This window comes from Cervus elaphus, chromosome 9 (genome assembly GCF_910594005.1).
Source record: "Cervus elaphus chromosome 9, mCerEla1.1, whole genome shotgun sequence".
In the NCBI taxonomy this organism is placed as follows: domain Eukaryota; kingdom Metazoa; phylum Chordata; class Mammalia; order Artiodactyla; family Cervidae; genus Cervus; species Cervus elaphus.
Window position 1 is genome coordinate 93,995,629 of NC_057823.1, and position 22,569 is coordinate 94,018,197.

General features: G+C 38.9%; 1 protein-coding gene across 11 annotated transcripts in view; it reads right to left on the reverse strand.

The window, feature by feature from the left end:
- Positions 1–22,569, reverse strand: part of MCTP1 (multiple C2 and transmembrane domain containing 1) — a 560,075-nt gene that overhangs the window by 275,405 nt on the left and 262,101 nt on the right. For all 11 annotated transcript variants that reach the window (XM_043913616.1, XM_043913624.1, XM_043913620.1 and 8 more), the window contains exon 2: positions 21,453–21,567. In XM_043913616.1, coding sequence (XP_043769551.1) covers positions 21,453–21,567 — 115 coding nt within the window. The remainder of the gene's footprint in view (positions 1–21,452; positions 21,568–22,569) is intronic.

Here is a 22,569-nt window from a genome sequence, read left to right on the forward strand (position 1 = left end):
ATGTACAAATTCTCCTAGTTCTGGAGCTTCTTTTCATCTAAAAAATGAAATTCCAAACCCATGTTATACTCTCTAATTTTTCATTGATTTCTGTTTGAGATAGTTACTTAAATTCTGCCTATTGAAATCTCAAAACATGTGCTGAGTGTTCTGGCTTTTTCTGGCTCTATAGCCAGAATGAAGTTCTGAAAGTATGAAAAATAAAAATGTTAGAAACGCAGGATGTGACTGTCATCATTTTTATTTTTTTCCCTTGCACAGCTAGATAAATAGTCTGCTCTTATTTATTGTCTCAACCTTTACTTCTCCACTTCTCTCTCGTTTTCCGTGTTTTGTAACAAAGCATCCACTTTGGCATGTGTCATCATGGGCCTCTGCAAAACTTCGGTTCTTTGATCATCATCTGTTTTACTATCGATGTAGTAAAAGGTGGTTGTTACTCCTTCCCTGATGACCAGTTGTTCAAAGTTCAAAACACCTTAGCACCGTGATTAGGTTCATTTGTGGTTGCTACTTTTATTAATATAGATAAGATCTATTACCTGAGTATTACAGAGCATTAGAGAGGATTACCTACTCTGTGCCAGGAATGATTCTTGTCCCTTTACATGTTGCAACCCACCAACACTTCAAAATGATTTCTCACTATATTGTGTTATTATTTTATACTACTAGCTCAAACGGTAAAGAATCTGCCTGCAATGCAGGAGACCAGGGTTTGATCCCTGGGTTGGGAAGATCCTCTGGAGAAGGGAATGGCAATCCACTCCAATATTCTTGCCTGGAGAATTTCATGGACAGAGGAGCCTGGTGGGCTACAGTTGGTGGGGTTGCAAAGAGTTGGACACGACTGAGCAGCTCACACTCACACACACACACACACACACGTTCTCTTACTGATAGTTATGATTATTACTGACATCACTGTCCCCCGTGTTACTCCCAACTCAGGAATCTGCAGGGCTGCTGCGTTGCAGAACCCCAGGCATGAGGGCGCCTCCTTGAACTGGCAGCCTGCCAGGCACCGCACGGACCAGGTGCTCAGCCTGGCACTGTGGGATCTGATTTCCTAACATTTGTACACTTCATGCTTTTGTGCCTTCTTTTTCACATCCCTGGTTTTCTAAGCAGTTCTTCTGACCTGTGTTAAAGTTCAACTCTGGAAAAGGCAATATTTACAGTCTTTTGTTTTTTAAGAGAATACAAATTGAAAGCGGAGTCTGTCTTAGGGTGGCACAGGGAATCATATTTCAGGGGCAAAACAACACAGTAGAGGTCCTCTAATGATGGCCTAATGTGGGCTACACCTTGGGACTCCTCCAAGTAACCACCAGCAGCGCCTGCATACCCTGAACGCATGACGAGTATAAACAGAAAACAGCAGTACCCTCGGTCACTTGTATTTAGGAGGTAGTGCAGTATTTTTTGAGACGTCAAATGCATGATTCCAAGAAAAGCCCAGAGCTTTCAGTGTTACACAGAAGATCACTTAAGAGAGTTTCCGAATTTTATGGGCTGACTCTGTTTGCTTTAGACTTTCACCTTTAATTATATTCTCATTATGGAAGTATGCACAAATCATAAAGTCCAAACAGCTCACTTCCTCTTTGCTCCAGTCTGACACATTAATCCTGTACAGTGTAATGAGGCTCAGGAGAAGCCAAAGAACTGCACTCAAATTTCAGCAATATTACTCTCCTAGGCTAGTGATGCTTATTTATGTGTTTCAATTTACTAATTTTTCTTTCAAGTTGTGCCACTATAAATTTATTAAAGCAGTTTCTTAAGCTGAGGCAAGTCTACTTTTCACGGATATGAAAAGCACTGAGTGAGTGAGTATATGCTGAAGGTTTATATTAATATTTATTTTTGAGACAGAGATATATCTTTTAAAAATACCTTTATGTTTACAGATATGGAGACCTTTGGCTTTTTTTTTTTCTGGGCTGATTTATAAATCCTTACAGAACAGCAGTGTAGTTTTTCTGAGTCATTTCAATTTTCCCTAACATCCCCATTTCCATTTAGAAAGTGACAACTGATTTCTATTGTATTCAAATGGTTGCTACCTGAAGACCTAACGAATATATTTTCTCAATGTTAATGTTTTAGTGAAAGGAAAGTGCCCTTTAGCAATTCTGTTCACTGGATGCTGTAGAACTGGTTTTTTAGAAGTTGGTTTTTGAAAACAACTTGGCATCTGATAATTCCATATGTTAACTTCTTTGATTCTCTACCTCCAGCCTCATCAAGGAAAACTTTTTAAGATTTGGTTTAAGTTCCATGGCTCAAAAAATTTATTTTTAAAGACTATTTTCCAGAAAGGTTGATACAGGCTGGACCATGTGGAAGGAGAGACAAAGAAGGTACCTTTTGTCTCTCTCCTTGGCTTAGACGCTATATTAGTTTTCTATTACAGTGTAACACATTACCATAAATGCAATGGCTTAAAAAAACATACATTTACCATCTATCTCCAGGTTTCTGTAGGACAGACTTTACTTAACAGGGAGCTGGGCTCAGGGTTTCACTAGGCTGCAGTCAAGTATCAGCTTGGCTGAGTTCCTATGTGGACCAAGTGATTTTCTAAGCTCATTCAGGTTGTTGGCAGAATTCAGTTCCTTGCAGCTATAATACTGAAATCTTAGTTCCTAGAGGTCATGCCTGTCCATATTCAGTTCACAACATGGATGTCTGCTGCTGCTTCTTTTATTTTATAAGTTTCAGGTGGACAGGGCTTCCCTGGTAGCTCAGGTGGTAAAGAATCTGCCTGCAATGCAGGAGACCCGAGTTCTATCCCTGGGTCAGGAAGAACTTTCGGACAGAGATCTTCTGGACAGATAGACAGAGGAGCCTGGTGGGCTAGTCCATGGGGTCGCAGAGAGTCGGACTTGACAGAGTGACCGACACATTCAGGTGCACAGTCTTTTAATTTGACATCTGTAGACACTACAAAGTGATCACCGTCGCAGGTCTAGCTGCCATCCATCACCATATAGTTGACCCCCTTCTCCCGTTTCACACACCTCTCCTCACCTGCTTCCCCTCCGGTAACCAGTACTCCTTCCTCTGTATCTTTTGTTTGTTTTGCTTTTTTAGATTTCACAGATGATGATATCATTTACATGCTCCATCTGACTTATTTAACTTAGCATAATACCAGATCTGTGTTGGAGCAGATGCTGTTGGTGCCATCTCCTGTCCGCAGTCCATTTTCCTAAACGCCAAAGTTCCATCTCTTCTTCAAGCACTTACGGTTTTACGAGCATGTTTGGCCTGTGTGTGTGGCAGCCCACAGGTGCCAGAACCTTGGGAGCAGGCCTCAGCAAGTGGCAAATTAGGAATGTCAAATAAATAGCCGGCCTTCTCGGCTTCTCACTGAAACTTGGGGGCATCCATACCACGTTCCAGAGGTCCCTAAGGTAACCTGCTTCTTCTCCCAGCCTCTTCTGGCCTCCTTCCTTCCCTGTCTCATCCTCACCCTTACTGCTGTGTTCCCAGATTATTTCACAGAGAAGCACAAATCCCTGTCTCAGGCTATGCTTCTGGAGACCCCAACCTAAAGCACAGCTCTTTTCTTCTATTACAGCCTGCTATTAAGATGTGAAAGTAAATTGAAGTCTGAGAATTTTTAAATGTGAATGTACTTTTTTTGGAAAAGCAATCTCTTTCAGTTATTCTTATAACTTATACTCAGAGTCTTTAGCACAAAATAAAGCTTCGTTCATTCTTTTCTAAATTTAATGAGGAACTGTTCCTCGATAATTTTGTCAAGAGATAATGTATTCTCAAAACTCGAGAAAATTTAGAAAAGCACAGTTATACAACTTTGCAGTCATTGACTCTTAGTGCCTTTTGTGACAAAACTGTAATCTTTCAAAATGTGAAACAACCCACTTTCCCACATCTGAAAGCTGTTTGTGAGTGACAAATTGGTCATTTTTTAACAGTGAAGAAAATTTCACTTTAGACTATAATTGTGAAACATCTACCCACATTCACAGTGGACAGCATCCATCCATGCTTAACAGAAAGGTAAAACAAATAACTAGGGCATAATAAATGATGAACTATAGGCTATACAGATGAGTGCCTCCTTTTCCCCAGAACCATTGTCTTTCTTTTCTTTTCTGGTTGTGCCACATGGCCTGTGGGATCTTACTTCCCTGACCAGTGATTGAACCTGTGCCCCAGCATTGAAACTGCCAAGCCTTAGCCACTGGACTGGATCTTGTGAGGGCCCAGGATGACCCATGACCCACTATCCACCAAACCATATAGACTGTCAGTAATATGCCACTTAATGTAGAACTGGCAGAACAGCTCTCAGAACTTTTTGAAAGGCTGTTCCCAGGTGATAACCCTCAATTTAGCTCAAACAAAAGTCTCTATTTCTTTCTTAGATCATCTAATCTTAGGTCAATAAAATAAATATAAATATTAAAAACTTATCAATAAATCGTTCTTAGGAGTGGCTCTTTAAATTGGCTTACCAGAGCCTTTCTACTTGCAAAAAAGTTAATAAATTTCTGATATCACCTCATAACTAAATTGACTGGAACTAGCCACAAATCTTATAGGACACACAGACAGGCCTGCTTCAGAAGAACGTCGAAGACAAGCAGACATCAACCTCTAAATCAAGGAACAACGCAAGAACCCTCAAAATTCCTTCAGTTTCCCTGACCTTCCTCTTTAAGAGCAGTTAGGGGTCATGTAGGGATGTGAGAGTTGGACTGTGAAGAAAGCTGAGCACAGAAAAATTGATGCTTTCGAACTGTGGTGTTGGAGAAGACTCTTGAGAGTCCCTTGGACTTTGAGGAGATCCAACCAGTCCATCCTAAAGGAGATCAGTCCTGGGTGTTCATTGGAAGGACTGATGCTGAAGCTGAAACTCCAATACTTTGGCCACCTGGCGTGAAGAGTTGACTCATTGGAAAAGACCCTGATGCTGGGAGGGATTGGGGGCAGGAGTTTGAGTAAACTCCGGGACTTGGTGATGAACAGGGAGGCCTGGCGTGCTGCGATTCATGGGGTCGCAAAGAGTCAGACATGACTGAGCAACTGAACTGAACTGATGACCAACAAACAACTAGACTTTTCAAAAACATGGCAATTTCAGCTCATGTTCCAAACCCCCTGATGTCATAGTCTAGGGGCAATTTGAAAGGGCTCTTGTGCTGTGGTTGTATGGCATCCTGCCATCCAATTTTAGACGTGGGAGAAGTGAGATGAACCTAAAGGCCTGAATGTGACTGGAGGGCGAGTTTGGTATCTAGAGGACATCAGAGTCTCCGAGAAGGAGAGCCCAGAATGACTTCACTGGTTTCTAGAGAATGGTTTTGTTGTTGTTCAGTCACTCAATCGTGTCTGACTCTTTGTGACCCCATGGACTGCAGCATGCCGGGTTTCCCTGTCCATCACCAACTCCCGGAGCCTGCTCAAACATGTCCATTAAGTCGGTGATGCCATCCAACCATCTCATCCTCTGTCATCCCCTTCTCCCGCCTTCAATCTTTCCCCGCGTCAGGGTCTTTTCTACTGAGTCAGCTCTTCACATCAGGTGGCCAAAGCATTGGCGCTTCAGCTTCAGCATCAGTCCTTCTAATGAACATTGAGGACTGATCTCCTTTAGGATGGACTGGTTGGATCTCCTTTCAGTCCAAGGGACTCTCAAGAGTCTTTTTCAACACCACAGTTCAAAAGCACTGATTCTTCAGTGCTCAGCCTTCCTTATGGTCCAACTTACATCCAAACATGACTACTGGAAAAACCATAGCTTTGACTAGATGGACCTTTGTCAGCAAAGTAATGTCTCTGCTTTTTAATGTACTGTCTAGGTTTGTCATAGCTTTTCTTTCAAGGAGCAAGCATCTTTTAATTTCATGGCTGCAATCACCATCTGCAGTGATTTGGAGCCCAGAAAATAAAGTCTGTCACAGGAGAAAATCTGCGGTCCTTGACTTGCATTTGAGGAGTTCCATGTGCCTATCTGCTGTATCCCTAGAAAGGAAGTCTAGGGTGAGCAGACCCCATCACTGAAGTCTTTGGGCTGTACCACCTCTAGGAGCTTTTTTCGTATATGGTTTGGGACCATAGTTTCATTTAACTTGTCAACTGAAAAAATGCAGAATCAAAAAGTTGAGAGTTACGTTTTATTCGAGGAACCAAACTGAGGACTTAGCTTTGGGAGGCGGCCTCTCAGATAGCTCTGAGTCAGGGGAACTGCTCCTCCAAGGAGGTAAGGGAGGAGCCAGGATATATAGGAGTTTTTGCAACAAAGACCAAGTAGGAACATCAAAAGATTATTTTTAATTAAAGAAAACCAGATATCTCAAGTTAAGGGATTTAGCACTTCGCTAAGTAAGGGACGATACAAGAGTCTGTGCTCAATGAAATCACTCCTTTGATATACATCTCAGCAATCTGGGGCCAGTGTCCTGTCCTTTCCCCTCCTGAGTCTTCATGGTCCATCCTTGGGGGTGGCTGCAGTGTGATGGCTTGATGACTACACATCCTTTGTCTACTAATATTATTTATTAGTAAACAGGCGGGGAACATTATTTTTGTTGACAAACTGTTAGTTCAAATCATACAAAGACATTGGTTGGATGATTTTCTGATTGTGATTGTAGGTGACTATTTGTGTGTGGGTGTGTGTATATGTATAACTGGTGAAACTCTTAGGACATTTACATCTTTGATTTTCAAACTTCAGCATGCATCAGTATTAACAAGAAGTTTCCTTAAAACCCAGATTGATGGACCCCACCTCCGGAGTTTAGGATTCAGTAGACATAGGGTGGGGCCCAATGATCCCAAAGTGATTCTGATGCTGCTGGCCTGGAGACTCAACTTTGAGAATCACTGTTTTGTATCTACATCTGCCCATTTGATTAAGAGTATTTCTAAAAATTAAGAATGACTGTACGTATTGTAAGACACTCGCTAAATGAGTAAGTCTACTTTAAAAATGAAAGGTGACAAAAGAATCTGATTGCTAATTTCATAAGAACTTGAGAAAGAAAGGGATACTTTGTTACAGTATATAAACTAAATAAATAGCTCTAATTTTAAAACAAACAATTGAGCAGTATAACTTTCTTCCCTGGGGGTAAAAGAGCTATACTCTAAACAATGTTAATGAACAATTTTTCTTTTTGACAATGTGCCTTTACTGTTTCCAGAGGGAAATCAAGACCATACAGTTTAATTTAATAGAGCACACATTTTGATTGGTCTAGAGATTAATTTTGCTGTTGTTCAGTCCCTAAGTCACGTTCGACTCTTCGCGAACCCACGGAATGCCGCACACCAGGCTCCTCTATCCTCCACTAGCTGCCTAAGTTTGCTCAGTTTCACGTCCATTGGCTTCATGATGCTATCTATCCACCTCTTCCCCTGCCACTCCCAGTGCACATAAATTTGGAACCAGGAGTCTCAAACATCCTGTTCCCACATAAATGGAAGAAAAAAGTGCTCAAAGAGAATGGTGGTTTTAGTTATTGGGTGTCTTTGCTGAAATAAAGTGAAGAACAAGACACATGTTGACAGCCCACCCTTAAAAAACCTTTTTATCTTCAGACTTTACGGCTAGAGTTAAAGACAGTATTCCTTGGTAAATAAGTATTAATTATAAAAAAATTCTTCAAGCTGACTTAAGTACTCAATATTCCTGACCACAGAAAATACTTGAATAACTTAAATTGTTTTGTTAAACTTAGCTAAAAAGACAGCTAAATGTGTTTTCTTTGCCTGTATGAGAGCCATATATAATATAACCTTTAGTTCATGTAAATCATGTTTATTTTACAATAGGAAACTGGAAATTTTGCATGCTTGTCTTATAGAACAGGCAAGTGGTCATTTATTATACTAAATTTAAGAGTGCATGGGTATAAGCATGCATGTAACTAAATTGAATTACAATAAGTAGCACCTTTGTTTTTTTAAAACATGAATGTTTTAAACTTTAGGCAGTGCTGCATGCTATTTCATTTGGATTCTTTGACTAAAATTTTAGGATTCTGATAAGTTTCTAATATCGACTGTAGTTGTACTGTTTTGTGTACTTAAACTAAAATAGAGACAAGAGTAAAGGTATCTGATCACCACTGAATTTTTTTTTTAATAGGCTTTATATTTTAGGGGTATTAGGTTTACAGCAAAACTGAATGGAAAGTAGAGAGTTTCACATGCCCCTTCCTCCTACACAGGTATAGCCTCCCCGACTATCAACATCCCCAACCAGAGTGGAACTTCGTACCAATGAACCTACCCTGGCACATCGTTATCACCCAAAATCCATAGATACATTGGGCTAAGTAGATTTTATGTCTGTATTCTTTCAGTATGTAAACATATTTGCAATATAAACAGCATCAAGTTATAAGGATAAAATTATTGCTGTAAAAAGTGTTACGCTTTATAAAAGTATATTCAACCTCTAAAATTTATTATCTTATTGAGGTAACTGAAAATTATTTTTCACAGATATCAGATTAGTTGTTGCCAGGGGCTAGGATTGTAGGGAAATAATTAGCCATAAAGGATCACGAGGGAACTTTTTAAGGCAGTGGAAATGGCCTATATTTTGATTTTGATGGTTGCTAGGACTGTATTTTTCTGTCAAATTGTAAGTTTTACTCTATGTAATCACTCTAATTACATATCAATAAATTTACTCTAATCATACCTCAATAAAATCAGAATGGAAAAAATTACGTGAAATCATTTTAAAAAGAAGTTTATGTATAATAGAGAACTAGTAGCTTAGAAAGAAAAACTGTCATTAGGTACTAGGACTGTTCTCAATACAAGGAGGTAAAAATGTATTGCTTTGTGCATAGAAGGAAGGTTTGCCTCAACCAAATTGAATGCATACTTTCAAAAGAGTCTGCTTTTACTGTGATGTTGTGTATTTTATGACCATGGTCATTTATTTTTTAAAAATAAGCAAACAGAGAGAATAATAAGGGTCTGGCATGTCTGTCATTGTGGCTGTTGTTTAGTTGCTCAGTCGTGTCCAATTCTTTTTGACCCCACGGACTCCTGCCAGGCTCCTCTGTCTATGGGATTTCCAAGGCAAGAATACTGTCATGTCTAGACAATCTAAAATCACTAAACTATTTATTGTTTTTCCCCTGTTATGGCTGCTATAAAGTGTTGTTACTTTGACTGGAAACAGACAAGGTTGTAGCTACTTCTCATCCATGAGCACGTGTGTGCCCTGGTTTTGCTTTTCTTCCAAGGTCAGGCCCCTGAATTTGGACTAACAAAGCTGACAGGGTATTTTTATATCCAAAGCAACTTTTATGCTGCTTTACCAGCTGCTAAGTAACACCAAAGGCTCCAAGTCATCTCACCTTGAAACCCTTCTTGTGGCACTAGAGCAAGGAGGGGCCAACTGATACAGTTAGATACAACATGAATGCCCTGTATTTTATTAATGTTCTCAATGCTGGCCCCAAGGTGGGGAAGGCTTTTTCCCCTTCTTCGTGAGAATATGAGCTTTGATTAACTCTCTATCTCTCTATAACCCTCAGCAGACAGTATATCAACTATGCTAGTGTATCAACACAAGGTAAAAAGGATGCCCTGGTTGGTAAATTTCGTCTGGACTGGGAGAAGTAGAAGCATCTGTTAGGAAGCCATATCTTTGGGATTTCCAAATGTAATAATTCTTGTAACTGGGCAGGTCCCTGGCAACTCTGCTTATGAAGCAGTTATAAGAGATTCTAGCTCCTGTGAGAAAGAGGCTTTCATATCATAGAGGCTGCCACACTTGTTCAGTGTCATCTTATCTTCTTCCATCTGCACAGTGTTGCCTAGTAGCTAAGGAAAAGAACTCCTGGGTGACCGCAGGGGCTGCTGCAGGTACAGCCAGAAGGGATAGCTGAGACTGTCCTGCTGCTGACCATGGTTCCCGCCCGGCATATTCCTGAAGCGCTGCCAACTGTGGCCTGGATGAACTTCTGGGTCTGATGTTCAGCTGAATGCAGGGGGTCAAAATGGGTACAGAATATTCTTTTTGGACAGAGGGGCCTGGTGGGATACAGTCCATTGGGTTGCAAAGAGTTGTACACAACTTAGTGACTATACACAACATAATTCTTTTGGGGGATAGGGAAAATTCTTCAAAACAAAAAAGAAAAGCTTGGCCTACCCAAGGTCAATTTTACACCAATAACGTATTAGTTTTGACATGATATTATAGACCCCATTGGGGTGAGGGGAAGCAAGTTAATACTCATACACTCGGGATGATACAATGGCTGCAAAAAATTGACTTTGAGGAAGAATTTCATTTGCAGTTTTAGAATGCTTTTATGAATTGGACACGATTTTGGTGCACACTCTATAGTATTGACTGCATGGCACTGGATATTTGCCAATGCCTTCACTGTCCATAATATATTTTCCCTTTGGGTAACCATCACCTGATTACCTGTTGCCCAAAGCTTATGTGATCATTTCCAATAGGAGACTTTACTCTCTTTCATTTTGGTATGAATGGTTTGTATAATAAATTAACTAGAAGCATTCTATCTACCATCAACACATGGCCTCTGCTTTCCCCTCTTGCTTGCCTACAAGTTCCTGCTTAAGCTAAAGATTAGACATGTCTTTTGGAAAAATTAGAAAAAAAGGAAAAGGAAAAGGTGGGAGAAACAGAGATCAAATTGCCAACAACTGTTGGATCATGAAAAGCAAGAGAATACCAGAAAAACATCTACTTCTGATTTACTGATTATGCCAAAGCCTTTGACTATGCAGATCACAACAAGCTGTGGAAAATTCTTCAAGACATGGGCATACCAGACCACCTTAACTGCCTCCTGAAAAATCTGTATGCAGGTCAAGAAGCAACAGTTAGAACCGGACAAGGAACAACAGACTAGTTCCAAATCGGGAACGGAGTATGTCAAGGCTGTATATTGTCACCCTGCTTATTTAATTTATATGCAGAGTACATTATGCAAAATGCTGGGCTGGATGAAACACAAGCTGGAATCAAGATTGTTGGGAGAAATATCAATAACCTCAGATATGCAGATGATACCACCCTTATGACAGAAAGCAAAGAGGAACTAAAGAGCCTCTTGATGAAGGTGAAAGAGGAAAGTGAAAAAGCTGGCTTAAAACTTAACATTCAAAAAACGAAGATCATGGCATCAGGTCCCATCACTTCATGGCAAACAGATGGGGAAACAATGGAAACAGAGACTTTATTTTTTTGGGCTCCCAAATCACTGCAGATGGTGACTGCAGCCATGAAATTAAAAGACGCTTGCTCCTTGGAAGAAAAGCTATGACAAACCTAGACAGTATATTAAAGCAGAGACATTACTTTGTCAACAAAGGTCCGTCTAGTCAAGGCTATGGTTTTTCCAGTAGTCATGTATGGATGTGAGAGTTGGAGTATAAAGAAAGCTGAGCGCCGAAGAATTGATGCTTTTGAACTGTGGTATTGGAGAAGACTCTTGAGAGTCCCTTGGACTGCAAGGAGATACAACCAGTCAATCCTAAAGGAATTCAGTCCTGAATCTTCATTGGCAGGACTGATGTTGAAGCTGAAACTCCAACACTTTGGTCAACTGATATGAAGAACTCACTCCTTGGAAAAGCCCCTGATGCTGGGAAAGATTGAAGGCAGGAGAATAAGGGGACAACAGAGGACAAGATGGTTGAATGGCATCACCAACTCGATGGACATGAGTTTGAGCAAGCTCCGGGAGATGGTGATGGACAGGGAAGCCTGGCATACTGCAGTCCATGGAGATGCAAAGAGTCAGACACGACTGAGCGACTGAACTGAACTGAGAAAGTAAATCTCAGAAGTTGGTGAAGACTGTTGAGGCAGCCAAGAATAAACCCATAGCTGAGGTTTACAAATGTAAGCTGAGACTGCCACCAAAAGAAATACTTGACCAACTGATCTAGGGCACTTTGAAAGTTAAGATTTCCAAGACTATTTTGTTCCAAAACCAGATGACTTTGTGAAAGTAGACTGCTAATCCAAGATCAACAGAAAAAGAAATAGTACCTTGTAAAAGCAAAAAGAAACATCTAACTGTAGTTATTTGCTTCAGAATATTGTTGCATTATTTTTATTGATTTATTTTATGATAAGCACTAATAAAGCCCAGTAGAACCTTTCACTGTCTACTAATTCCAAATTTAGAAGACTAATTTAGTGCTAACTAGAATGAAAGCTGGCTCTTAAAATAATCTTTAATTAATGAGCTTATAACCTTATATTGGTTTGACTATATCAAATAGTTGTCCAAAAATGTATACCCATTCTTATTCAGTAAATGGTGCCAACGACCTTTCAAAATTTATGAAAAAGGTAATTTTGTATACTTCATATGATCTAATTTCAGAGAACACATAACTAAATTCCTGAGACTATTTTTCTCTATAGGCACAATACACTGAAACCCATGAACACATAAAATCTCCTTTATCCTACATCGAGAATATCCTTTAAGAAATCTAAATATGGAAAGCAAACACAAGTTAATTAACCTCAAGTGAATTTAAGGACACTATTTCTAATATTGGAACTCAGAGATGCACTTTTAAAATGAGTTAAGCTTAAAATCATCCTTTGTTAACAGATGCTGAATTAAATTATACTTATTATAAATTGAATTCATCTCTAAATAATAAAATCACATTTCAAATAAAAACCCACCAATGGCAAAGTCTATGCAGATTCTGAAGAAAATATGATATGTATCGATTGGCCTTGTCTATCAACTCCTGAGAACACTATCAGGCACTGAACACAGTTCCTTTGGTGGGCCTTTTTACTTTTCATGGCAATGTAGTTTTTTGTACAGGTTAAATAAAAATGTGTTCTTCTTCCAATCCAAAAATAATTAAGCAAAGCAAATTTGTAATCATAATAGCAGGAGAGATAGCACCTTTAAGAGTGGACCTAACGTTGTTAGGTGTGATACAACAGCATTCCATATGTGGAAACATCTTTGGAGTTTCTTCAGAAAATTGGTATAGGGTTTGCTCTATGGCTTAAGGAGTTCTGGATTTACATTCACTAAAAGATGGCATCTTTTGGCCAACCGAATTTTGAAGTAAGGAATACCTCCACGTAAGCAGTGCTGCAGACGGCCTAGAGAACAGCCACTAGGTTCCTTGCCTCTGGCTCAGGATAAAGGAAGTGCTAAGACTAATAGAGGACTGCCCTGGTGATCCAGTAGTTATGAATCCACCTGCCAAGGCAGGGGACATGGGTTCGATCCCTAGTACGGGAAGGTTCCACATGCCTCAGGGCAACTAAGCTTATGCGCCATAACTGCTGAGCACAGAGCCTAGAGCCCGTGTTCTGCAACAAGAGGAGCCGTCACATGAGAAGCCTGCGCAATCAGAGAAAGCCCCTGAGCAGCAATGAAGACCCAGAAGAGCCAGAAATAAGATTTTTATTTCAAAAAAGACCAGTATAAAGAGCTTTCTAACAAAAAGATATAGTCTAGGAGTCATTTACAAAATCTCAAGGTAGAAGTTCATTCTGAGGTTTTAGTAATGATACAGCTCTAGTTATATTAACATGAAACAAGGGAATCTTTATGTGTCAATGAGTGACCCTTTTGCACCTACAGAAATAAGGCAAACACAATACAACATATGTGTTCTGCAGAAGCATATGCTATAAATGTATATATGCACATAGTGGATATATATTATAATATGTGTGTGTGTGCATACACATATATTAGAGGCTTAAGATCATAGTGAAAAAGCTATCATTAAAACTGAGTCACTATCATTAAAAAAATTCCCAACGGTAGGAAAGTGGTGGAAGATATAACATTAACATCTTTGCTTATGCTTGTGCCTATATTGAGTAAAACAAGCCTATAGTTGATTCCACCATTTGTAAGAAATGCAAAAATCAATTGACTAGCAACACATACAATTCACAGCCTCATCAGAGAAATGCAACATGACAGACCTTTTCTTGATCAAAATAGCTTGTTTAAAGACTGTGTAAACCTAAAGAAGGGGCTGCCAAGAAAAGTATCTCAGAGTCGCTCAGTTACACATCTTTTGCTGGTGATATAAATTGCAATTTCCTTCCGGGGGAAAAAAGGAACACTCATGATGCTTAAATTTACGATCAATTTTAATGGGATTAAGAATTTTTTTCTAAGACACATGAATACACACTATGTCTCTAAAATCAGGACTCTTGTGACAGTGAAATGAGAGAATATTAGCAATTATGCAAATAAAAAGGAAAAAAAAACCAAAACTGCCCCCAGGCAAGCCTGGATATATGGCAATCTTTCCATAAAAGAAATTCCCAAGGGTCAAAACCAAAGAGGACCCTAAATACCAAGTGGTGAATGAATGTGTGGGGTGGCAGCCACTCTCATGGCCAGTCCTATCCAGATTATAAATGTATGTACACATTAAACATTACTCCTGATACACAATACATACTAGAAACATTACTATGCCTATCCATTCAGTGAATAAATCTCTCAAAGTTTTCATAAATCACATTCTAATAATAAAATAGCTGGCAGACTCTCTAACCTGAAAAGGGCTGTTTTTATACTTAGATTATGTTTCACTTTTATCAAGATAATTTTTGAAACAGAAAAAAAAAAAAAGCTTTCTGATTCACTGTCTCAGATCTTGCTTTCTTAAAACTGGTATGAAGTTCTCAAGTAGTGAGGCTTTACCAAACAGTGAGAAAAGAGGCTTGTCAGGGGATAACCTTCTCAATCCTTTTCCCATGTATCAGGTTTCTAAAGTTCTGACTCCAATTTGAAAACTCTGTTCTCAGAACACAAGGAAACTTTTCCTTTGACACTGAGATATCAGAGTCACACACAGTGCAGACTGCAGGGGTTTCACATTGGAGTGAGTGAAATTCTCCAACTCAACACAGGGACTTGGGACACTGTTATAAATAGAATTACAGTGAACAAGTTCATGTGGATCACTTTTTTATTATCTAAATTTGTTCCTGGTATTTGAAGAGAATCGTCCTCTGTAGTGAGCTGACCTGTGTGTGTGCACACTCAATCACTTCGGTTGTGTCTGACGCTTTGTGACCCCACGGACTGCAGCCCACCAGGCTCCTCTGTCTGTGCGATTCTCCAGGCAAGAATACTGGAGTGGGTAGCCATGCCCTCCTCCAGGGAATTGGCCTGGGTCCTCCCAAAGAATGTGTTCATGTCTAAACTACCAGTACCTATGAACCTTATTCAGAAATGGGCTTTTTCACAAATGTCTCTAGAGTTCAGCCAGATCTTTCTAATCATTGAACAATCAAAACTTTTAAAAGCCTCAGGGAACTGAAATGATTTATGAACATTCAAAGTTGCTAAACTTTTCACAGTTGTTCCTGCAAAAACTGTCTACATTATGTTGTATTAACATACTGGTTTTGACCCCCAAATAATTTATTTCCAAAAAAAGAAATGAGCTTTCTGCAGATAAAATTAACTTAAGGAACATGAGATGAGATCATCCTGGATTTAGGGCGCACCCTAAAACCCAAGGACTTCTATTCTTATGAGAAAAAGAAGAGGGAAGTTTGAGGCAGGAAAACAGAGGCGGATGCCATGTAGAGATGGAAGCAAAGATTGCTGCCACAAGTCAAGGAATGCCTCGAGCCACTGGAAGCTGGAAGAGGCAAGGAAGAATTCTTTGCACGAGCCTTTGGAAGGATTATTTCCTACCACAACTTTGATTTCTTTGATTCTCAGCTTCCAAAACTGAGAGAAGAAACTTCTGTTGTTGTAAGCCACCAAGTTTTTGGTAATATGTTAAGGCAGCCCTAGGAAATGAATGCATCCTCCACAATACAAATTTCAAGGACTTAAATTGTAGAGAATTTGCTCTCACCAGGCATGTCTACACAGATTGCTCTTACTTTTCTAACAACGTAAATAATCTTGTCAAGATATGACTTTCAAAATGTGATAGATGATAATACAGTCCTGAAAAGCCAAACCTAATTAAAATATAAATGGCATTTTGAAAAATAACTAGGCATGACAATTGCCAAAGGGCTGCTACAGAAAACAAGGAACTCTGTCAAACTGGAACTTCAAATAAAGAATAAATAATTTTTTAGTATAAGAATACTCCAAGTCATGTATTATTTCTTTTTCATTGAATAAATTTGACATGCAAAATTATATAAGCTTAAGCTGTACAGCAAATATTTACATATTGTATAATAATATGTTTATCATTATGATGATATTTATCATCATATTATCATGTCATATCATATTACCTAATTATATTACAATGTTATTGTCTATATTCATCATACTGTGGATTAGATTCATGAGATATATTTACATGAACAGATAATGGATTATCTGAAATTCGAATTCAGGCATCGTGTTGGGACTTCCCTGTGGTCCAGTGGCTAAGACTCCATGCTTTCAATGCAGGGGCAACAGGTTTGATCCCTGGTCTGGGAATTACCCTTGTGGCTCAGCTGGTAAAGAATCCACCTGCAATACAGGAGACCTGGGTTCGACTCCTGGGTTGGGAAGATCCCCTGGAGAAGGGAACGGCTACCCACTCCAGTATTCTGGCCTGGAGAATTCCAAGGGGGTTGCAAAGAGTTGGACATGACCGAGTGACTTTCACGCTCACGTTCTGGGAACTAAGGTCTCATATGCTGCGCTGTGCAGCCAACCAAAACCAAAAAAAAAACAAAAAACCAAGGCATCGTGTGTTTTTGTTTGCTAAACCTGGAACCCTGCAGTTGCAAAGAGAGACTGCACATTTCACTCAAAGTCACAAAGCTAATAAAATGTGGAGGTTGGCTTTGAAAGTATGTATGACAGACTCTCCAAGGTCATGTGCTTTCTGGTGCATGAGGCTTTTAAAGCAGGTATAATAAAACTTAGGAAAAAGTAGCAGCACTCCCCAAAGCTAGCTGGCTGTTCTGTAAAACAGGTTATAAAAGTGGAAGAAGGACAGCCAGTTACGACTGCTCAGTGCCTGCTATGTATAAAAATTCTGATATAAAGTTCAAACAACCTTCTAGCGACCATGGGAAAGGTTGAAATGAGTCTTCCCTTCCATTATTTAGTGCAAGGGTGACAGGGGACATGGAAGACACAGGCATTTGGGTTTTGCTGGGCAGTAGGTGAGGGCATCAATGTAATAAATAACAAGAGAGTATAATTTCTGCTAATTCTAACAGTTACACAAATATGTTTGCCTATAGTCACATTTCCCCAAAATCCACAAGGTGCCATCATTAGTCTTAAAATTGCAATAATTTTTTGAACTCCCTTACCCAGTTTATCTCAGATGCTATTTGACATTCCCTGAACCAGCTCTCCCATTTTCTTTTCCTTCTCCAGTTCCACATCCATAATCCCCAAACTATACTCCCACAAGGCCATAATGTTTCCCCGCTTGTTTGCTCACTGCGAACTACCCATCTCCATCTAATTATCATTTATACATGTCCCAATGCTATCTATCCAATCATATGTTTAACATCATCTGTTATTTACAGGTGAATCTATGATGTTTTAATCAATCCCAAACTTAACTCAGGTTGTTTCCTCTGTTTGTATATCTCCTCTCATATATACCAAATAAAAACTTCATAAATGTCAGGCAAGTGAGTAAGACAGTGAAGCTGGGATAGAGTTTGCATTTTAAACCCTTGGGGATAGTCTTCACTTCTGTAAAGTAGTATTTTCTCTCCCTTATTTCTTGGGAACATGGTCATCTCATTTTATCCTTAAAAAGTTCTTATTTGGGGCAGAGATGAAAGAGAATAATTTGCTACCACATGAAAGACGGTGGTACACACACGATGCCATCTAGACTCACAACTGTGAAGACATGAATGGTGGAACAAGATGGTGCATGCCTTGCCCAAAGGATGGCTGCTAAGTAGCTTAGATTACTGGCATCATATGTTGCAAGAGTTTGCCTGATGTTTTTTCATGATGACATTGACCTTATGCATCGCTGACAAGAATGTCCCAGACAGGATGTACCTTTCTCAATGCATCATATCAGGAGATCCATTATGTCTGTTGGTCTCATTACTGCTGATGTTAACTTTGCACTTGGTTAAAAGGATGTCTTCCAAGTTTTTCTACTGTAAAATAACCTTTTCCCCTTTGTAATTCATACATATCTTGTGGGAGAAATACTCTGAAATGATGCAAATGGCCAGTCTCCCATCATAATATTGCATATATAGTTGGTAGCTCAGCTGTAAAGAATCCACCTGCCATGTAGGAGGCATGGGTTCAATCCCTGGGTCGCAAAAACCCCTGCAGAAGGAAATATGGCAACCCACTCCAGTATTCTTGCCTGGGAAATCCCATGGACAGAGGAACCCGGCAGACTACAGTCCATGGGGTCACAAAGTCAGACATGACTAAGAGACTAAATAACAATTTTAGCATCAATGGATGATTATTGACTATAATAATTATTACAGTGACGCTTCTCAAAAGGTGATCTCCTATTCCTATTTTCCCATCTACATTTGTTCATTAGAATTCCACCATAAGGAAAAGCTTTACCTTATCCCACACTTGTTTATTTATTCAGTTATGTATTTATCATGATACATAATTATCTATGAGCTCATAGACATCTGTATTATTCTATGGGTTATAATTTATCATTACCACTATTTATTTTGTTGCTGAATTGTACCAGCTTTGATCATTAAGAATGCCTTTAAGTTGGCTCCTATTTTGCTTTGACATTCTGCCATCCATTTTTGAGTACTTTATCTTTTGGCACTGCAAAATGTCCTGGGCTCGTCTTGTACTTTCCCTGCCCTAGATCCGCAATCAACCATTTCACCAGGAGCCCTGCTTACTTCTACTGGGGGAACTGTATTTAGAAACCAAGATCTGGGCCAAAAGGGTATAGATTTCCACCTTGTCGTTACAACTTGGTGATGGCTTCCAGGCCCTCTCAGCAGATAGCTTACACACATCCCTATCCATCTTACTTCCTATCTGTATACATATAAATAAGAAACCATAAGTTCCTACTGCTGCTTTTCTAACACCACAAGCTATATTCTAGCTTTCCCCCACTCCATGTATGTAGCTTCTTTCTCCAACAATAAGAAATCTGGGTCTTCTCATCTACAATATATTTACTTAGTTGTTCATGCCTACTATATTCAGGACATAGTTTCAGACTTGACAATCATGCTTTGAAGTACATCAGTTATATCTAGCTCTTTTTGTCTTGAGTTTTACAGTGTATAATCCAAATATGGCTTTACTTAATCACTTAGATTAGCTGTTTTATTCCCCATCCCCCCGAGGTGTGGTTCTGGTTAGATATCACCCAGGATGTGTGCATCTATCAATCTATCCATCTATCCATCCATCTACTCATTCATTTCTTCCTGTAATACTGCTGTGGTTAAAGAGTTAGAATCATATAAGAAAGTTCATTGAAGAAAATGTCAGTAAACTTCTTCCTTACCCTTTTTAACCCATTCCTATCCTACATTCTAAACACCTATTCTTACAGATATTGTGTATGTTATCAGTCTCATTTGTTTCTGAATTTTAATTTCTGATATTTCTTTTTGAAGAAATGAACAGATAATGCATAATCCCTTATACTCCATTCTTACCTAAGTTTCATACTGTTGTTATTCTTAGCACTTTGACTTTTCATTTAATAATAAATCCAGTAACTCTTTCCATATCAGTTCCTAGAGATTTTTCTTATTTATTTTACAATTGCATATTATTTCATCCTACAAATGTACCAAGGTTTATTTAACCATCTCTTCTATTTATGGGCATTTTGTAACTATAAAAAAATTTGCAATAAATAATTATGTGCTTATGTATTTAATGTTATTGGGAGGACATATCAAGGACTAAACTTTTTGATCACCTGATGTCTGGTTCAATTCCATTTTAGATCAAATAAAGTAATGTTAAAGATTGCTCTGAAGACTAAAAAATGATTTTTATATCTATATAGAGAAATATTATATAATAGCACTGTTTTTCCCTCCAAGCTAACTGTAACTTCTTTGGAGACCACCATTTCTATTCCATAAATATTTGTATTCAGCTACTAAAAGAGAAAAAACTAAAAGTGTTCATTGGTAAGTCGTGTCCAACTCTTTGCAACCCCATGGACCATTAGCCCGCCAACCAGATGGTTAATTATGAAAATTCCCCTGTGTTTAAATTCTAACTTTTCTAATCATACTTTCATTCATTAATAATATTCTGACATTTACTAGGTTTTACTTAAATCTATTATTTGTATCATTTTTAATCTTAAAAACCCCACTGCTACATTAATCATTTTCTCTATTTTATGTTTGTAGAGATAGGAGGGGCTTACTTGGTGACTCAGATGGTAAAGAGCCTGCCTGCAAATGCAGAAGACCCGGGATCAATCCCTTGGTTGGGAAGATCCCCTGGAGAAGGGCATGGCAACCCACTCCAGTATTCTTGCCTGGAGAATCCCCATGGACAGAGGAGCCTGGCGGGCTGCAGTCCATGGGGTCGCAGGGAGTCAGACGTGACTAACCGGCTGTGGTCGTGTTTGCTTCCTTTCACTTCCTAAGTGCGGATGTCAACTAGGGTAGGAGAAGAAAAAACAAGATTCTGTGATGCCAAGAGCACTCAGGGTTATCTGACAAGGAGTTAGAGGCTAAGGGACTCTCCTCCTTCTCAATGGGAGGAGTTAAATTCAAACTCAGTTTCCTTTAGGAATGTGGGCCCTCAGGGCCTTCAGATCTCCACATCTGGAAGCTTGAAACATGCAAAAGATGCTAGAAAGTCTGTTTAGGGTCTACCTTTTGTCCTGCCCCTAACCAGGGTTCAAGGAATAATTAATGTACCCCAAGCTAGTTCATCAGGAGATGGCTTTGGGATATGCAATCCAGGAACTGAAGAGTATTTGCCTTGTCTTCCTTTTCATCATGGCCTACAAAATCCTGTTAATCCACCATGGGATCATTGCCAGGTCCAGTCAAATTTAAGAAAATCCCATGTTGGGAATCTCCAAAGTTTTGGTGAGATGTGAGTCCTAGATTGTGTAGTTTTATGAGACTCAAAGGAGCAAATCTATGCAGCAAAAAGAATTTCTGGTCTGTGAAAAGGTGAATTCCAATATGGCTTCAAATATGTGCCTCATCTACTCAACTGATTCTGTCACTAATTATATATAATGCAGGGTCTAACTTGTCAGCAGTGTGACAGGGACCTCACTGTCTGGGTTGGGATGAGTCCAGAGTTCTTGAACTTGTATCATAACCTCTTCCTCCACGGTCACAGACGTCAGACAACTTTTTGAGCCACATCATTGAACTCCTAAATTTCATATTATGGTTGATCTTTCTTAACTTAAGAAACCACAAGGAAAACAAAGTTTGTCAAAAATACAGAGAATAAGCTTCCAGGTGACATTGTTCTTACCTCCTCGATCACGGGCAGCTAAACTTTGACCCCTTCTTAATGTGATGTCCAATTGGTACATTCCGGGCTCAGCCAAAGGGATATCTGCATTACTGGTTCCAGCAGTATTTATTTTCTGAAAAGCAAGAAAGATATATAAAAATTAAATTTATTATGTCTATTTTCTCCCATGAGGGACCATGTATAGCTAAATGCAAACTCTAAAAAACAGTCAATATAATAAATCATTTTATGAATTCACACAGTAGCATCATCACCTAGTTCTCTGAAGGTTTCAAAATTCATGAAATTCTTTAGACTCAAAATAAAGACATAGTAGTTATAGGAATTCTTGTTTTGACTCAGATTAGAACAACAAATATAATGTGAAAAACATTTCCCATGGAAAGCCCCACATAATTCAACCAAGGAAGACTAACACAGAAATAGTGTCTGAAGTAAAGATATAGTCAGTGATGAATAGAGAATAAAGGTGTGTGAGAGCAGTTGACTTCCACAAAACTGAGTTGAAAATGAAAATGATTTATTCAGGTGACTTTGTTGATTCATTTATCCACGCAAAGGAACACATACTGATGGATTACACGTGTCTATTTTAGCCCCAACATAAAATATGATATAATTATACAGAAATAAATTCACCCAGCATTTTGACAGTACTTGCAAGAAATAAATTCTCAATAAATTCCTAATGCTGCTTTCCATGGAATAAAAGTGTACAAGCTATTTTTAGAAAAAAAAAAAATCTCTGCAAGGCTATCTCTATAGAATATCTTTAGCAACAATATACTAGGCATTGAGTAACAAATGCACTTGGAAGAGGAATAACTGTATATTAAAACAACATAAGAGAAACATATAGTAAAAACTTTAGAGATCATATTTTATATATTCTGACATGTTGAGTCCAGTAGGAAAACTTACTTTTCTTTACATGTTTGAGATGATTTAAAATTCTTATTTTTATTCCAATTCAAAAATAAACATACTTTTTAAAAAACGTTTGAAACCGAATTTTATTGTCACATAGATAAAGTTGTTAAAATATTAAAATACCACCACCTGATTCAAATGCACACTTTGCCCCATGCCTGTGTGCCCACTTGCAGACTGCTCT